General features: G+C 36.2%; 1 protein-coding gene across 2 annotated transcripts in view; it reads left to right on the top strand.

Annotated features, from left to right (window-relative positions):
* Positions 1-19,250, top strand: part of LOC124607350 (broad-complex core protein isoforms 1/2/3/4/5-like) — a 331,766-nt gene extending 312,516 nt beyond the window's left edge. For both annotated transcript variants that reach the window (XM_047139655.1, XM_047139663.1), the window contains exon 6: positions 18,612-19,250. In XM_047139655.1, the coding sequence (XP_046995611.1) occupies positions 18,612-18,874 (263 nt within the window). In that variant the 3' untranslated portion in view covers positions 18,875-19,250. The remainder of the gene's footprint in view (positions 1-18,611) is intronic.
* The last annotated feature ends 1,619 nt before the right edge of the window (positions 19,251-20,869 follow it).

Genomic DNA, 20,869 nt, shown 5'->3' on the forward strand with positions numbered 1-20,869 from the left:
TTTGGGATATTATAAATCATTAGAATGTGGCCATATATTTATGTAAAGTAAAAGAATTGTGTTATAAAACCATACTTACTACTGGTTTAACAGATGTCAATATCTTCTTCACAGGAGTGTAATGCCATGACATCCAAAAATGCGAGTAGTGAATGTCTTAATTATAAAAATAGATTGCTAATTGACAGTAAATGAATAACATTTGCGTGCATAGTCAAGTTGTGTTAGAGCAAGGAACGTATGTAAAATCATGTATTAGAAGTATCACATACTTATCTAAAGGAAGTTATACATAATACATTTAAAAAAAATGTGTCACATAGTTCCACATAACCTATTGCTGACATTAATACCTAAAGGGAATGGGCTAATTTTAACCATTGTGTAAGATGCTATACAATCAGAATTGTGTCTATATGTCACTGCAAGCTGATAGTTCAACAAATCTTTGGAACTGGAGTAGGAATGTTTATAAATTTCAAAATCTTATAAGAGGTTCATTTTGTAGTGTTTTTCGGTTACACAAAATTTCGTGCTGATCAATATGAAAGAGGAAGTCCATGTTTCTAAACTCTGAGATGTTCTATGGAAGTTGTGTTATATGAATTTTCGCCATCTTTGTTGAGGAAGTGCTCATGACAACGCCTCTGTCCTGTAAAATGTGGACATATATTGCATTGAATTTTATGTACCCCAGATTTGAGAAATTTGTCGTTTGGTGGCTTCCCATTTTGTATAAAGAGCAGCTTGGTGACATTACTGTTGGTGAAAGACACAGTCATATTTTTTAAACAAATTATCTATATGATATGAAATGTCAATGGGATTGTAGTGTCAGAAAGACTATTTTTATTGAGTGTAGAGGAACTTATATTCTTATTGATTTTATTTTTGTAAAGTTTTTGTACAAGGCTTTCTTGATATCCATTTTTGACTGCAATTTACTTTAGTTTATTAAGGTCACTAGCGATAGCTGAAAAGGTTAGGGGGCCTCTAGTATATAGCCCATCACAGCATGAAAGATAGGCAATTTGTGCGTAAAGGGGCTGCAGTTCAGACACAGTGGGCATAGACAGTGGTCGTGTGTATTGAGTTTTGCCTGCGTGAAAATATGTGTATTTTGTACTCCAGAAGAGGACCTTCTCACCAAAAGCTTAAATGTACAGCAGTCTTTTTGTGGCACCTGTCTGCGATTCAACGTCACCTCTGTATTGTGAGTAACAATTTATCCTTTTTATAATATTATTGTAATTTCATCCTGGACTTAGCATTGTTTGTTTTTCAGATGTTTTATATATAACTTGTTTATATACATTTGTTACACTCCTTACATATGCTTTCTCCTGTATATTTCTTGCTCCTAGCACAACAACTTGACTATGTACATAAATGTGATTCATTTATTGTAAATTATCAATTTGTTTTTATAATTATAACATATATAAATTTTTGGACGTATCATGGCATTATGCTTCTGTGAAGAAGATAATCAATTCTGCTGAACCACTACTAAGAAAGTTTTTGTGATTCACTTTTTATACTTTGCATAAGTATACAGCCAAGTTCTAATTATTTATAATATCCCAAATTTTGTAGGCTTCTGAAGATGACAGATTAATCTGTTGAAACGTGTAAAACAAAATTAAAATATTTGTGCAGCTGATCTATTTTGTGATAATTGTGAGAGCAAACATCACACATCATAGAACTCTCATTCTTATCAATAGCTCACTTCAGTAACTATATCCTAAATAGGTTGAGACCCAGTTCTTGGAGAAGGCAAAATCTCTTGAGCACTCAGCGAGGAAAAGATTAATAAAAATTTCACCACAGACAATGTAGAAAAGCCATATCAGTACACATATTAGCACATACATTCCCCATCCCTCTATCACTTGTAGGAATAATTGTGAATATAAAATATTTGATATTTTTACATTTAATGTTTTATTGTGCTTGTGCTCAAAATATATGAGTAGTGCTTTGAACCCCTGTCTTTGGCAACCTATATAACCCCAGGACAACCAATACCTTTTTTAGCTACTATCTGAAATTAAAAATAGCATTAATAAACACTGACTGGTTGTGTCAGATGCTGCTATTATCTCATTCTCCTACCTTTTTTAAAATAATGGCAAAACCTTTTTGAAACTACAATGCTAGAAATAAACAAACACACAATTGTTGGAAATATTCCTGTTAAAGTCACAGAAAAACATAGGTATGAAGAAGCAAACTGTGAAGAAAGCATGGTTAACAGAAGAAATGTTTCGGCTGATCAATGAAAGAAAGAAGTACAAAAATGTTAAACAAAAATGTTAAAGGAAAGTCAGGAATACTGAAATAAAAGTCGCTGAGGAATGAAATAAATAGGAGGTGCAAGGAAGCTAGGGCGAAATGGCTACATGAAAAATGTGAAGAAATCGAAAAAGAAATGATTATCAGAAGGACTGACTTCTGTGAAATCAAAAGCAAGTGTGTGATAACATTAAGAGTGCAACAGGAATTCTGCTGATAAATGCAGAGGAGAGAGTGGTTAGGTGGAAAGAGTACATTGAAGACCTCTGTGAGGGGGGAAGATTTATCTGATGTGATAGAGTAACAAACAGGAGTTGATTTAAAAGGGATACAGGATCCAGTACTAGAATGAGAATTTAAAAGAGCTTTGGAGAACTTAAAATAAAAAAGGCAGAAGGAATAGATAACATTCTATCAGCATTTCTAAAATCGTTGAGGGAAGTGGCAACAAAATGAATATTCACATTGGTATTTAGAATGTATGAGTCTGGTGACATACCATGTGACTTTCGGAAAAATATCATCCACACAATTCCGCAGACTGCAAGAGCTGGCAAGTGTGAGAATTATTGTACAGTCAGCATAACAGCTCATGCACCCAAGTCGCTCACAAGAATAATATACAGAAGAATGGAAAAGAAAATTTAAGATGTGTTAGATGATGATCAGTTTGGATTTACGAAAAGTTACGGCACCAGACAGGCAATTTTGACTTTGCGGTTGATTGTGGAAGCAAGACTAAAAAAATTCAAGACACATTCATATGTTTTGTCGACCTGGAAGAAGCATTCAACAATGTAAAATTGTGCAAGATGTTCGAAATTCTGAGAAAAATAGGGGTAACCTATAGGGAGAGACAAGTAATATACAATATGTACAAGAGCAAAGAGGGAAAAATAAGAGTGGAAGACCAAGAGTGAGGTGTTTGGATTTAAAAAAAGGATGTAAGACAGGCTGTAATCTTTCACCCCCTACTGTTCAATCTGTACATCAAAAAAGCAAGGATGGAAATAAAGGAAAGGTTCATGAGTGGGAGTAAAATTCAAAGTGAAAGGATATCAGTGACACAATTCGCTGATGATATTGCTATCCTGAGTGAAAGTGAAGGAGAACTACATGATCTGCTGGATGGAATGAACAGCCTGATGAGTACAGAATATGGACTTAGAGTAAATCAAAGACAGACGAAAGTAATGAGAAGTAGCAGAAATGAGAACAGTGAGAAAGTTAACATCAGGACTGATGGTCACAAAATAGATGAAGTTAAGAAATCAGAAATCTAAGCAACAAAATAACCAATGACGGATGGTTCAAGGAAGACATCAAAAGAAGACAAGCGGTAGCATAAAGGGCATTCCTGGGCAAGAGAAGTCTACTAGCATCAAACATAGACCCTAATTTGAGGAAGAAATTTCTGAAAATGTACATGTGGAGCACAGAATTTTATGGTGGTGAAACTTGGACTATAGGAAATCCGAGACAGAAGATAATTGAAAAATTTGAGATGTCGTGCTACAGAAGAATGTTGAAAATTCGGTGGACTGATAAGGTAAGGAATGAAGAGGCTCTGCACATAATCAGAGAGGAAAGGAACATGTGGTAAGCACTGAAAAGGAGAATAGACTGGATGACAGGACATCTGTTAAGACGTTGGGGAATGATTCCATGGTACTAGAGGGAGCTGTGGAGCACAAAAACTGTAGAGGAAGACAGAGATTGGAATACATCCAGCAAGTAACTGGGGACATAGGTTGCATGTGGTACTCTGAGATGAAGATTTTGGCACAGGAGAGGAATTCGTGGCAGTCAGAAGACTGATGACTTAGAAAAGCCTTATTTGGCAAATAAGGTACATTTTTCAAAATTATTTGATGAAATCAAAAGAACACTATTCTAAATATGTCATTTATTTATTTATGTATTTCTTTGCTGTTCAGTTCTCCCCCCGCCCCCCCCCCCCCCTCCATCCACCTCTCCCTCTAATTAGACATCTTGTAGCATGATCCAAATTTTGTCTCTCTGGATTTGTGTGTAACAGATATATTCTAAGTTACAGAAGATAGTAAGAGAAATAAATATATCATTTTTTATAATTTTGTTATGCTACTGTTCATAAACTGAAAGAGTTGTCAAAATAAGGTTGACTTAGCTAAATTCCTAACATATTTAAACAACGAATACCTTGAAATTATCCTATCTGAAACTACTTTGGCTCATTCTGGACATGACCTGTAGAATGTATGTTGTGGTCTTCAATCCAAAGACTGGTTTGATGCAGTTCTCCATGCTAGTTTAGTCTGTGTGTGTAACCACTGCAATGTATATCCATTTACACCTGTGCACTGTAGTCAAGTTTTGGTCTCCTCCTACAATTTTTACCTTCCACTCTTGTTTCTGTTGTTAAGTTGATGATTTGCTGATGCCTCAGTATGTGTCTTATCAATTGATTCTTTTTTAAGTGAAATCTCCTAACATCATAAAACATAATCCTTTATTATCTAACCACTGTTGTGAGAGTGAAAATTGGCATTTGACTGTCAATGAGTCTTACGAGCAGTACGATAATGGGGTAAACGTGTAGACTTGTTCCAGATGTCTGTAGCTAGTTCTTGGCCTATTCCAATTTGTGGCTGCAAGTATTTAACACTATGGCAACAAGCTGACAGGTGACTGAAGCCTGTTTGATCAGCTTTGCAGGAAACATTCATATGTAGGACACACCATGTGTGGTGTAACTATGATGGGTAATGCATCAGTGACACCTATTTGTGATCATCTCATATGAGCAAATCCTGCAAGTTTACATTTACACATTCAACAGAATGAGTCACTCAAGGCTTGTCCTATTATTCTATGACCGACGAAGTTGTCAAGTTAGTGTAAAGAGCATTCTCACCTATCTATCATCCTCAGTTACATAGTTTAGGTTATGGTCCAACTTCACCACTAAACACAGCTAGGCACAACAAAAAGGCTGTCAGAAAATGAGCTTTCAGCCAATAAGGCCTTCTTCGAAAATAGGCACCACACACAGACACACACACACACACACACACACACACACACACAATCACACAAACACAAATCACACACACACACGGCAACAGTCTCTGGCCGCTGAAGCCACTGTCTGGCTTCAGTAGCCCGAGATTGTGGTCGTTTGTGTGTGAGTTGCGTTTGTGTGTGTGTGTGTGTGTGTGTGTGTGTGTGTGTGTGTGTGTGTATTTTTGATCTCCAGTGGAGCACACATAGGACATCATCGGATGACATTTCCATCTTTATTGACAAACAGCATTAACTGTTCCTCTATTGACCGACCAAGTGCAACAGATATGGAACTCCATGCCACAAACTAACATCCAGCACCTATACAACACAATGCATGTATATTTGCATGCTTGCATTCAATATTTTGGTGGTTACTGCAGTTATTAATATACCAAAATTTCACATTTGCAATGTTTTATCTTACACTTACATTAATCTCCAATCTTCCAATGTTAATCATTTCAATATGGTAGCTAGACAAATATATTCCCAAAATTTCATTACTATACATTAATTACTTTTTTGTGTTGTGATTTTTTTCTGTCAGTGTATTTCATACTTCAAGGACACTAATTTAGAAAAGGAGGCATTTGCTTTGCAGATCAATTGATTTTAATAATTATGGTAGTCATCATTTTTCTGAAACTGCAGTAGTCAAACAATATGCATATTTGCATTCCTATATCTGTCTGCACATTTTTGTTTGCAGGTTACATCACCTATCAGACTTGGTATGAGTTAGCTTATTGTGGCTACATTTTATTTGTTATAATTATAAATTGAATACCTTTCAGCACAAAATTTTTATATGTTTGTGACTTGTTACAACATATAAAATAATGGAAATGGAAAGACTGCAGCCCTTCAATAAAATATCTTGCAGATAAGCCTAGTATAAATGATATCCTGTTTCTTTCCTTTAAACTCACTTTCTTCATGCTCTTCCTTTTCTGCTTTGCTGCACTCCATTTATTACTTGTACGTCTTCTATTCTGTGAATATGTGAAGGCAGTTCAGAATGAATCATAAATCAAGTCACTGTGTTCTTCAGTCTGTGTGAGCATCCACCCATAAAACAGTTTTTAATGTTCAGAACTTTCTGTGATTGTCGCATACAACAGCTTAGTCATTGGCATTACGTGTTCAAAATGTTTTAGCCAAAGGTTGCTTTTGTTCCACACGCATGTCAAACATCTTCAGCTGTATACTAAAAATACCTTACGTACCTCCCTATGAATTAAATAAAAATGCAATAAAAGCTTTGTGGATTCCTTACCATGTCAATCTGTAGGGTGTCCACAATGTTTTGAGAGAAATGTTCTCACCTCACATTTTCAGAGTGACTTTGTCACACAGTGGAAGGAGAGAATGTGCATCCTGAAATTCCACGGACACCTCACGGATTGACACAACTGATAATGTGAGAATATTTCATTGCATTGATGTATCACTAAAAACTTCGCCTAAATGAATATATTTGGAGGATCAGTAAAGAAGGGATAAGTAGAAGACAGGAGATGAAAATAAAGTTGAAATTTTATTGAATTTATTAATTTGTGCAAGCTGTGTCTTCAGTAATTTTCTTCCAATTCAATTTCTCATCAATGCACACACCCAGAAATTTTGAGTCTTCTGCCTTAGCAGCAGACTTCTGTTCATATTCTATGTTTATCAATGGTGTTATGCTGTTTACTGTACAGAATTGTATAAACTGTGTTTTCTCATAATTTAGTGAGAGTCCATTTGCAGAGAACCTCTTAATAATTTTCTGAAAGGCATTTTTTTGCAATTTCCTCAGCTGATTCTTGCTGGTTGGGTGTGATTACTGTACTTGTATCATGAGCAAAAAGAACTAGCTTTGCATCCTCATGAATATAGAGTGGCAAATTGTTGATATATAAGGGACCCAAGACTGAACCCTGTGAGCCCAGTGGGACACCATACTTGATACCTCCGCAGTTAGAGGACTCTGCTGGTTTTTGCATGCTATCTGTACTGTTAATTTCAACCTTCTGCATTCTTCCAGTTTTGTGCACTGTCCCACTCATACCACAATACTTAAGCTTATCTAGGAGAAATTCATGATTCACTCAGTCATAATCCTTTGAGAGATCACAAAATATCCCAATGGGTGATGTTTAGATATTCAAAGCATTTAATATTTGATCAGTGGAAGCAGATATAGCATTTCCTGTTGGAAAGCCTTTCTGAAAGCCAAATTGACATTTTGTTAGTACTTCATTTTTTTCAAATACATGATGCTACTTTTGAATACATTACTTTTTAAAGAATTTTGGATAAAGCTGTCAGAAGTGAGTTTGCAATGGTTTAACAGTAGCGTATTTCAGTCTATCTGGAAAAAAGTCCTGTTTCAGGGAGCTATTACATATGTGGCTGAGAATCCTACTTATTTGTTGGGAACAAGCTTTTAGTTCTCTGTTGGAAATGCCATAAATTCCATGTGGGCTTTTACTTTTGAGTGAATTTAATATTTTCCTAATTTCAGGAGGAGAGGTGGGTTGAATTTCAGTTTTATCAAATTGCATAGGTACTGCCTCTTCCATATACTGCCTTGCATTTTCTAATGAACAGCTGGAGTCTTATTTAAAAAATGATTATTAAAAATGTTTTCTACTTCTTACTTATTGTTAACAAAATTTTCATTATATTTGATAGAAATACAGTCTTCCTGTGGTCTCGGTTGCCCTGTTTCCCTTTTAACAATATTCCAAATTGTTTTAATTTTATTACCAGATGTGCTAATCTCAGACATAATGCACTTACTCCTGGACTTTTTAATAACTCCTCTTAATACAGTGCAATAGTTTTTATAATGTTTCTCTGTTTTGGGATCATTACTCCTCCTAGCTATAAGATACATTTCCTTTTTCCGTTTACAAAATATTTTTATCCCTTTAGTAAGACATGGCTTTTTGCATGGTTTCTTAGAATTATATTTCACTGTTCTCTTACGGAAACGTTTTTCAAATATACTCACAAAGGTATCATGAAATAGATTAAATTTTAAATTAGCATCTTGTTCCCTGTACACCTCATCCCAGTCTAACTGTTGCAAGCTTTCCCTAAAATTTTGAATGGTTAAATTGTTAATTGAATGCACTATTTTGGGAGGACTGTTTCACATTACTATATGGAGCTATATCATATACTGTAACTAACTGTAAATCATGATCAGGCAGACCATTCTTAACAGGAAAAGTTTTTATTTGATTAAATTTATCTTGGTCTATGAATACGTTATCCATCAGTGTGCTGCCTTCCTGTACCACCCTAGCAGGAAAATCAATAACTGATATCAGATTAAAAGAACCAAGTAATACTCCAAGGTCAAGATTTATATCAGACTCTTTCAGAAAACCTACATTGAAATCCCCACAGACAATAATTTGCTTTCCTCTGTCTGATAGATACCGCAATAAAGAATCCAAGTTTTTCAAAAATATTTGAAAATTTCCCAATGGGGACCCATACACGGCTACAATTATAAAAGTGCCATTATTTAGTTTAAGCTCACATGCATATGCTTCTGTATGTTGCTCTATGCAATTTATTTTAGTTTCCAAATTTTTCACACTATGACAGATTTTAACATATATGGCAACTCCTCCTCTCTCCATAGTGTCGCTACTTACATGTGCTGAAAACTTATATCCACCTACATTTTCCATTTCCATACCTGTGACTGTATGATGTTCAGACAGGCATAGTACACCTATTCCACCCTCAGTTTCTAAGTCTTCTAAACAAACGAGAAGCTCATCTACTTTGTTTTTTAACCTCTTGATATTGTAATGCAATATATTAACATTATTTTTCACTGTGTTTTTATGTGACTCTTGTGACATACTAACATTATTTTTCACTGTACTGTAGTGAGAATCATGTGATATTTTCACATCTCTAGTACCCACCTGTCTGAACTTCTCATTAAGCTTAATTTCAATCAATGTAGGGTGATTGGACACTGATCTTAGCCTACAAAAAGTACTCCCATGAGTTTCAGTGCCCCCCCACCCCCTTAAAGATTTTGCTATCATCATAGCCAGTTTACCCTTTTCTTTCCTATTGAGATGCAGGTCATGTCTTGTGAAGTCCCACCTATGCACTAATACCATCAACAGGAACCAAATCTATGCCTGACAAAGTAGCTGCCCGAAGCAGCTGATCTAGCTCCATATTGACCCTCCTGACAGAGCTGTTCAGTTGGGGCCGATCATACTGCAAGAAAGCAGGAACCTAGCCAACATTTGTATCACTCATTGCAGATGCTTTTTTTACCAGGTCACGCTCAATATTGTAGCCCTGATCCCTATCAATACAGTTTCCTGCTCCACCCACTACCACAACATGATCCTGCTTTGTAAAACCCTTGCACAATGATCCTACGTCCTCTATCACTTGGCTAAGACATGCACTGGGCTTGAAAATACTTGTGACCTGGTACCTGTCACCTAATTTTTCCTGCAAGATTTGGCCCACACGTCTTCCATGGCTACTACCTAACAACAGAACATTCTTCCTACTTTCTACTTTTTTTCAACAGTTGGTTTCCTAGTAAAAGTCTGTTGAGTGCTGACTACACTTATATCTACTTGAGCCTCTTCCTTAGTTGACTAAGGTAGCAAAGCAAATCTGTTGTTTGTGCCAATGATGAAACTGTCAGGTATTGTTTTCTTTCTGTGGTCCCTGTTACTTGCTACCACTTCCCACCTGTCTTCACCCTTCTCCCCCATTAACCTCAACAGTTCCTCCCTATCACTATGCAGTTCAGCCTGAAGGGCTCTAATCTTCCCTTCCTGTTCCACTATTTTCCTATCCCTTGAACATTATCTGCAATACCATGGAAGAGACCCATTTACTTCCCCGATTCCCATGCCACTACATTCAGCCCAGTGTATCCATCTGTCACTACAGCTGCACAGAACCCCAGAACTGACTTTCCTATGGCAGCTCAAACACTTCTCGCTCATGGTTGTTTACAATATTTTCACAAAATTTATCTAGGCAATAACAGTAATATTCTATTAACTGCAGGTCACAAGAGTCACTAAAGTTATGTGGAAGACCAATATATGTGTATACTCTTAATATAGTAACTTAATGCAAACTAATGTTAAAAAATCAAAACTTGTATACCCGAAAAATTAGGCCTAAGATTGTTTATGCGTGATATGTACTTTATGCATTTTGAAAGGAAATAAAAGATAGAACTTAAAACCTTTAATTCCCTGAGTACGTTTACACAACTTCCCTCACTTTCTAAAGTCCACTTCCTTCCTCTTTCGCCAGTACTCCTTTATCCATTGGCTCACTCGTGCACGTTCTTCTGCTGAGAATACTCTGTTCTTCCTCGTTTTGTCCTCGAAGAAATCCTTGACCTCTGCAACCTTTTTCTTAAAGATTTGCCTGTCACAATTTCTTCTGCCATGATCGCACGTTTTTCTAGATCCCAGTGCACTTCTTTCACCCATGGAACTTATGTCTTCCTGTTCTCCTGGAAGAGAAGAATCTTGTTGGCGAGCCTCTCTGATTCCATACTTTTAATATGTCCATAGAAAGACAGTTTATATCTTATTATAAATGATTTTTGTCTTAATTTCAAACTTGTCCCACTCAGTTCTTCCATTTGTTGTGAAAGTCGGTTGTGCTAGAAGCAGTAAGTATAATGCCTTCAGCAAAACAAATGTGGCTCAGGTATGTTGCATTAATGTGCATTGCTTCTCCTTTTTGCCAGTTTAAGCTACCTGAAAAATTCACCTAGGACTGTTAAGAATAATTTTTCGTATATGGATCCTCTTTACTTCACTTCTTTATCAGTTCTGTTCCTGTTTCCATTTCTTTATATTTTTATTGCACTCACTTGTCTCTTTTACCAAATTTTTGTTGTATCTTTTCACACACTATTGAAATCATTTTTAAATGATTTTCGTAAATTCAGTATATTCTCTCATGTTCTTATTATGATTTACTTAAAACTCTTACATCCTCTTTCATAGTTGCCCTATTCTATTTGAGATTTTGTATCTTTTTCTTTCTTGGTACATCTGTTTTTGTGGTAGTGCATATGTCAAATAATTGGCATTTTTGTCTATTCATGTATATCTTCATTCTATAAGATGTAGAATTTGATGTTTAATTTAATATAGTGTATTTCACTGTTCATAATAAATATTCATAATCTACATTTCTGACACTCTGTTTGAAGAGTATGTTTCTTTCAACTTTTGTTTCTACTTTTTATTCTGCATCTTATAAGTTTATGATCATTTGCAATTTGAAAGTTGTTAAGGACTGGCAATTACTGTGAAATATGTTCATTGTTTTATAAAATATAGGTTATTTCATTTTTGCATGTTTGCATCTTTTGAAGTCTATTTGGTTTATTTTGGAAAAATGTCTTGAGGACAGATGTATTCTTCTTCCTCGCAAATTCTTTTATCACTATCCCATATTTATTTTTTCTTTCATTGTTACTTTCCACTCTTGATAATCTCGTGTTTTATTCAGTACCTATTTCCAGCACTGAGTCCTGAAATGATTTATATGAGTTTGATATGTTAGAGAAAATAATGTTGGTAGGGTCTGTAAATCAACTAATTGAAGGAATAAATGTAACTCACCATTTACTTGGTGATGAGCACATAAAGCAAGATTGAAAACACTCATAAACATTTGGGCAATGTCCTTCTTCAGTGTTAATTTACCAACATAAACACACATTCATACACACACAAAGCTATGTTGTCCCAGCTGGCCGCATTGTCCCATTGCTGCAGCCCTGCTGGGGTGAGCGATAGTGTCAGTTGGAGCGAAGAGAAGACAACGAAGTGGGGAGGGCAAGAAAGGGGCGGAGATAAGAAATATGGACAGGTAGCAGTGTGAGGCAAGGTATGAGATAGCCAGTTAGCTGTGAAGATGGACATTGTTGGAAAGTTCAGCAATATTTACAATCCTGTTTATGTGCTCGTCAACATCTCTACACCTTTGCTGTGTTAATGGCTATTTTCCTCTTCCATTATTTGTATTGCACCCACTACATTCAAATCTGCATCTATAGTGTGCAGACCAGTGAAGGGGGCTATGGCAGAAGCATTTTGTTGTAGAGGGGCATGTTATGTACGGGCATGTGGTAGGAGAACTACAGTTAAAGTGTATCTAAAAATAGCAGATATACACAAAATAACAAAATTTTCAATCGAATTTTTTTACTAATTGCAGATGTATACATTTGTTAAGAATATTACGATGTGTAGTAACAGTTACAGAACAGTAGTTGATGCTATTCTTTTGGTGAACTAACTGTGACAAAAATACAATGAAAAATGCTGACTTAAGAGAAAAGATTTGAAGTCACATATACTTTTCCTGCTCAGTGTGTTTACAATAAGAGGGAAGTATTATGCTGACAGTATATCATGGCAGTCAGGAGTGACCATAAACAAATGAGAACTGGGACTGCCTGAGGGGTGAGGAGCAGTGTGGGATAATAAGCCCTGCCTCCCTCTTGAAGGGCTGCCATCCTATGTCTGTGTTCTGTGCTTCCACAGAAGCAGAACTAATGTAAAGATCATAGGATTTGCTAATTACTTTGTTGTGATGAGAGATGCATTTGAATCTCTTTATGCTATTAGTCTTTTCACTCATCTGAAAATGAGAAAAGAAAACAAGCACTCCACAAGACAACGTAAATTGGAGTATACAAATTATTCTTTAGTGGCTACTGTGCAGTTGTTTGCAGTGGGTGGCAGTGCTGGTTTAGCCTAAACCTCTACTAATATCTTACGCAACCACTGTTCAAAACACTCCCCACCCAAAACTGCCATGATATAGTGACCGCTTAATAATAATAAATAATTGTACAGAGTCAAAATTCGATAGACGTGAAGTAACTGAGGTAGTGGCTTGAGGAGACTGGTGATAATAGAGAAAGTGAACTGATAACCACCCAATAAATAAAGAAATAAAAACATTTTAACAAAAGAATTTATATTATGTTTCAATTCCGTTTGTAAACAAAATTTTGTAGAATAAAGTGGCATGAAAACCAATATTGTGATTGCACTTGCTGCCAACAATTTTGACTTAGTTCAAGAGTAAACCAATAGAAGCAGCCAATCCAAGGAATGTGATAGGGAAAGACAGAACCCCTTCACTCCCCAGTAAAAGGAAAAGTAAAAGAAAATATCAGACTCACAACTTAGGAATAAATAACAAAGAAATAATATTCTCTCCTGCTGACTCCTCTACACCTCTGCTATGATGAATGGTTAGGCTGCAGACTTGGGTTCGCAGTCATTATTCTAAGTGCAGTACTGATAGTGATGAATGCACACTTTGAGTTTACATTGCATAAATACAGATTTTGTTAAAGTTATGAGAATTTGTTGTTGTTATTGCGTATTGCTTTTAAATCAGCTGCATGGCACAAAATATCTTAGAAATTATGCTAAACCAATGTACTTCTCACTGGTACATATAAATTATCATCATTCTCATAGGCATATGAGGTATGTTACAAGAGGGAGTGACAGCAATCTAGAATTGGATTGAGGAGGAGGTGGAGTTTGACAGTAACAAATTGTGACTTCTGCCATGAAGGACTGAACCTTACTAGTTACACACCTGACATTTTGTCTTGTAGCATTTCATGTTTGATATATTCACTGTGCTGTGGAAAGTCATTGTGGTAACAGACATTCAGCTTCATTGTTATGGACTGTAATGAACTTTCTACACAAGAATCATCTGATTAATATTAGATTTATTATGGTGATATAATTATTACATGGAATCTGCTTTAACTCAATCAAGTGCACTAATTCAATATGATACAGACCCAATTAATGAATAGAAGTCTTTGAGGAGTAATGTACCTTATTGTTTCATCAGCTACACACAGTTCATTGGCATATCCAGGAAGAAATGAACGGATATTCCTACCCTGACCCACAGATGTTCTGTTAGGTTTGTATAATGTGAACATATTTTTAGCCCACTGTTTAAAATGCTGCTGAGACTATAAATCCATATAATTTTCACTATGAAGTGTTCTACCAGCAAATACAATTATTTTGGCATAACATGAGCTACATTAGTGCATGGAGAATCATTCTGAAGGAAGAAAAGAAGATTACAGTTTGACATTTCATCAACAATGAGCTCACTAGACATTAAGCACAAGTGTGGATTGGTGAAGGATGCAGAATAAGTTCAGCCTTGTCCATGTCAGAGAAACCATCCCAGTATTTGCTGAAAAAGAATAAGGGCAACTACATAAAACCTAAATATGGATGGCTGTATAGAAATTTGAATCACTGTTCTTCCAAATGTGAGTACAGTGTGTTACAGCTGTACCACATCACTCAATGAATTGTTGTGAGCAATCTTTCATAGCATATTTCTTCAGCTGTAATGTGTGGAAGCACAGAAAAACCAGTCCATGCTCTTGAGAACATGATTCCATACAGCTGTGAAACCACCATCAGGCTGCATAATGTTTTATCGAAAATTTAAATTCCATGGCTTCAAAGGATCTACACCGGATCTGAATCTGAATAGCAGCTCAAAACTCCATGTGCTGTAATTTGACTGACTATGAGAAATTTCCAGTTTTCTGTCGCCAATGAATTACTTCAGCTGTTAAGATTGCTTTTTGTGCTACATCCACAACATAGGCTTCCTGGTGAGTCTTTTACTCCCATACCCCATGGGTAGAAGTCTGTGTGGATGGGTCTCCCATCCACATCCACTAGTCCCTCATCTGCACCTATGGATATTTCAAGTTTTCATAATTTTTAATATGTATGAGAAGCTTGTACGTAGACTGAATTATTGTCACCCAACTTTAACATGTTATACTACCTAGTTATACTGTTTTATTCTACCTCACAATTATATTTTAACAAATTCAAATTCATATATCTGTGTTTGGTGTAAGGCCACAATTTTACATTAATACTGATATATAGTTACCTTGCATTAGTGTGCATGAAAGTGTCCATATTCTCAATTTTATTTACTCTTTTTCAATAACATTAACTCTGCTGCAAACTTTTGCATTGACCAAGAATAGTGGAAAGTTCACATGTCTCAAATGGCCAGATATGTCTTTGGAAAAATGCTCTACAGATTGCCATAAATTAAGGACCCCTGCATCACAAAATTGATATGATGGAGAGAAAACAGTAGCAGCTGGAATGTAAAAAGGAAATCTGCCTTTAGCAAAATGTGTACCTTGCAAACTTTCCAAGAACACTTGCAGTTTTCAATTAACCTTACAACCAGGATGTGGTGCTGCTTCATGGACACATTTACTTTACTAACCTTTTATAGTACTGACATTCATCTAACACTTAACAATGAAGGTCCATTCGCATGAATGGACACAGGCAGACAGTGTTTGTTGGTAATGAGGATCACCCTGTGGCTAAACATGCCTTGGTGCACGGCCAGCACATCTTGGCACAGTGTTACACCGTCCGGGTTATCTGGATACTTCCCACCAACACCAACCTATCCAAACTCCGGAGATGGGAACTTGCTCTTCAATATATTCTCTCTTCCCGTTACCCACCAGGCCTCAATCTCCGCTAATTTCAAGTTGCCGCCACTCATACCTCACCTGTCATTCAACATCATCTTTGCCTCTGCACTTCCGCCTCGACTGACATCTCTGCCCAAACTCTTTGTCTTTAAATATGTCTGCTTGTGTCTGTATATGTGTGGATGGATATGTGTGTGTGTGCGAGTGTATACCCGTCCTTTTTTCCCCCTAAGGTAAGTCTTTCCGCTCCCCGGAATTGGAATGACTCCTTACCCTCTCCCTTAAAACCCACTTCCTTTCGTCTTTCCCTCTCCTTCCCTCTTTCCTGACGAAGCAACCGTTTGTTGCGAAAGCTAGAATTTTGTGTGTATGTTTGTGTTTGTTTGTGTGTCTATCGACCTGCCAGCGCTTTCGTTCGGTAAGTCACATCATCTTTGTTTTTAGATATACTTAACAATGAAGGATTTACAAGTGGATATATGCATCAATGCAGACTATTATACTCAAATACAATTACTACTACTACTGGTATCTGCAGATATACGTACATCTGGGTACATCTGTACCTGCGGATACTATTAATTGCTTGTTGTCCTAGCAGAGACACATCACATTTATCAGCATGGCAAATCAGTTGCTTTTTGGTATAATTTGCAGTCACTGTGGATTGTTCTTCTAAGTCATTGTTTTTATGATTTGTGAATACAGATCTGGCTGACAAATGTACTATGAATGGTGACTGGTGATGCCACCAGCTCTGCAATACTATTGGTTATGCTCAATATCTGTAGACATTAAAAATGGGATATTGTATTTATTTGGCATTGCAAATTATGTGGGTTAATGCAGTTTTGTCGGGAGGAGTACAGTTTATCATTAATTTATATAAACTAATTACTGAGGTGGGTGTTTACCTATGCAAGCTATTAAAGCCATTAGATGCTGTATACTGGGAGTTTCAGGAGGAGTTGGCGTATTTTAAAAGATTATGTATAGCCACGTGTTCTGTTTGCAATGTTTTTCAAAATCCAAGACAATGAAGGTGATAATGAATTAACATATTGTTACTTGTATTTATTGTCCATTTCTTTTCACAACTCATCAACCTTAATGCATTTTGCCATTACTTTATTGGCAAAAAGAAATTCTTTTTAATTTAGTCAAGCGAACAAACATTCCTCTAGTGCAGTAATGTAGAGAGCCAGAATTTGGCTGAGCAGCAACAACATTTCAGTGCATCTGAAGTCTGGGAATGTTTATTTTTTGGGTGCAGCATACATTGCAACATTGATGTCAATGCTGTTTACTGATGAAAGACAAAAGATATCAATAGTTGTCAGACCTTTTTATGAATATTTATATTCTTATTATCTGTCTAATTAAAATTGCAATATATTGTATATTATTCAGGAGGTAAAAAAGTTCAGCAGAATCTGTTGCCTGGCAATAAATAAAATGTTCAACAAATTAATAAAGATATTTAAAAATTATCATAAATATATACTTTTTGAATCTACTCATAGCAGCTAAACTTCTATTGGATAAATGGTCATCTTCACCACTCCAGACTTACATCTGGTTGCACTTTCTATATTTTCCCAGTTTATCAAATCATCAAACACTCACATAATAGTAATTTAAAAATTTAGCAACACCTCCTATCCATTCCATAAACATTGTCTCAAAAATACTTCAACAAACCTCTTGGCAGTCAATTTGCGTGATCATATACACCTCTCTCTCTCTCTCTCTCTCTCTCTCTCTCTCTCTGTGTGTCTCCCTCCCTCCCTCCCCATCCGTCTCCCCCCCTCCCCCCTCCCTCTAGTATTGTTATGTATAATACATAAGAGCAGGTAATGCACTCCCTTTTATACTTACCTGTTACCTATGTTCAGTTATACTGCACTGATATACAAAAAGGGAAACTTTGCATATTTAGGTGCTCTAGGTGAACGGGCAACACTAAACAATGGTGGAATTTCAGCCCCATGTAATCCAGCCACCATGTACATTTTTTTCTTCCAGAAGTACTTTGTATATTTGGTGTTGCCACATTGATTCATCCTGGAAATAACTTTTGTTTGTCCATTGCTATGTATTTTCTTTGCTTCTCATCCATCCTGATTCCACCTGGTTAGGTGTTTAATATTAATGGTACAACAGTGATATCTGGAATTTCATATTTCCATCTGGAATTTCATATTTCCGTACTGAATATGTACAAATGGACTGAAATATGTCTGTCAAGAGTTCAAGTAATTGCTTGTTTGTATATTTCTTTTATATATTTTCTTTGAGACTAGGGTCTAACTTTCTGCTGTAGGTGTGAAGGCATCAAATAAGCCTTCAGTTGCAAAATTTGCTAGCTATTAATGGATTTTAAATATCGTTGTTTAGAACCACTTTTACTGTTTAGTGTCATTTGTGTATTTAAGAAAGGAAAATCTCTTTTTACAATGTTAGTTTGTATTACAATTAATACGAAATTCTGAATGTAACAATTAACATAGTAACTCTTATGATTTTTTATGAGAGCTGCAGTGACTTTGTGTCTTGATGTGATCAATATTTTTTTATCCTGTCTCTCACCTTTGTGTGTACAAGTTTGATAAAGTAATTGTCATTTACATTTGTAAATAGTGTTATTGTTGTAACTGTTTCATAATTTGTTTTACTGTATGCTTCTTATGCATTTCTGCAGGTGTAAAATGGAAATACGGGGGTTTTGATAATAACAACATTTCGTGTCCTTACTGTCATCGTCAATTTGGCTACAGAGGAAACTTGACAATCCATATACGTGATGTACACAGTCACCAAGGACCTCATATATGTCCTCACTGTGGCAAGAAAATGAAGAACAAGAGTAGTTTACGAACTCATCTATACAGACAGCACAATAAGGATTTAACTGAGCCATCAAGTTGTAAAAAGAATGAAACTACATCAAATGAATTGATATAATGACCTTGGCACCTTTTCTGTAACAGGATGTTTTTGTAGAAGAAACTGTAAAATACTGCCTAGCCAAAATTTTGAGAACAACATATCATTTAATCAAGTGCTTTTGCCAACTCCCCTTTGTCTGGAGGCAGCTGTAGGAAGCATTTTTTTGTAATCTTCAGTTTCACATTGATATAGTTGGAGTATGTAGATGAGTATGATGTGTGGAACTGTTTGTATTTAGTAGATACAAAATTATCATCACAAAATTGCAGGAAATTTTTAACTCTGTGGTAACCCCAAATATGTACTTATTTTTTAGTTGCCATAGTAATCAGAGCATTCATAGTATCTTACCATAAAATCTGTTGCATTCTGACTTTTTTATATTTATATTCTCTTGATCATTGTATTATTTCCTTTGATGTGAAATGAAATTAATTAAACTGTGATTCTTTTTTGAATTACATTGTTTTTTTTTTCTTTTTACATAAAGGCTACTGCATTACAACTTTATTTCGTAATCCTGTGACACTTCCTCAAGGATTAATATAAAGATAGGTGACATTCTTCACTGTCAGGTCTTAGTGAACTTGCTCACTGCTCAGAAAATTTGAGCCTCTTAATCGTTCAAATGCAAGGCATGGCGTGTGAACTTCCTTATTTAAAAAAAAAAAAAATCACTAATCAGGAAGTATTAGAAACATCAATTTAATTTTTTTTTTCACAAAGAGTAACATCTAAAGTTTTATTCCATTAAGTTTTGAAAATGAATATCTTGAAGATGGCCTCCATTCTGCTTGATGCATTTGGAGAGTCGAAATCGGAAGTTTCGGTCCACTTTTTCTGACATGTCTCTGTTGATCTCGGCAATAGCAACACGAATATTGTTCCATAGCTCAGCTAGGGTCTGCGGACAATTGGTATACACCAAGGATTTGAGATAGCCCCATAAGAAACAGTCACATGGCACTAAATCTGGCGAGCATGCTGGCCACTGGATATTGCCCCTCAAAGAGATGAGATGATTGGGGAACTGTTCACACAACATGATCATCGATGTTCATGACGTGTGAGCTGTGGTGCCATCTTGTTGGAACCAGACATCACCCACATCCATTTCTTCAAGTTCAAGAAGAAAAAAAACTGTTCAATAATCTGAACATAATGCTCAGAACACCACTGCCTTATCATTCTCTTCAAAAACCATGGGCGAATAATGCCAACTTTAGATAGACCACACCAAACATTCACATGTTCTATATGCTCATGAAGTTCTCGGGTGTTCGGGCCACTCAAATACTGCATCATAGGTTGTTTATTCACACAGCGAGACAAATGAAAATGTGCCTTGTTGCTGAAGAGAAGTAAGGCGTCATGAGGCAGTTCATTGATCAAGGCTTCACACGCATTTTTTCATGAAAAAAAAAACACGCGGATTAAGTGTCTGCACTACTGATAGCTTATACGGATGAAACTTCAACTCTTCATGAAGAATTTGTCTCACTGTGCATTCAGAAATTGCAAGGGCAGCTGCATGGTTGTGTGCAGATCGCTTGGGGTAATTCAAAATCGACATCCTTACCCTCTCGATGTTGTCAGGCATTCTGGTCATTCTTGAAAGTCCTGGTTTCTTTTTCTGCACACTTCCAGTACCCATAATGGTGTCTACCCACATATTGATTGATTTTCCATCAGGCACATGACCCGCAGGTGTGATGTTGAACTGTTTCCTGAATGCATGCTGAGTTCTGACAACCAAACATCTATTTGAAAAGTAGGCCGCAATGCACACATGCGCTCCTCTCTTGCCCACTACATGATTGCTACTGAACTAATCTTAAAAAAGACATTAAGTCACGCACTTTTGATTGCACTGCATTTCAAATAAGGAAGTTCCTGTGCCACACCCTATACAACAATATGACATAGGGCAAATCTAGGCATAATTAAGTTAAGAAAATCAATCCCCTACCAGTTTTCAAATTAAGATTTCAAAACCCACTTATTCACCAG

Source organism: Schistocerca americana, chromosome 1, assembly GCF_021461395.2.
Source record: "Schistocerca americana isolate TAMUIC-IGC-003095 chromosome 1, iqSchAmer2.1, whole genome shotgun sequence".
Classification (NCBI taxonomy): Eukaryota; Metazoa; Arthropoda; class Insecta; order Orthoptera; family Acrididae; genus Schistocerca; species Schistocerca americana.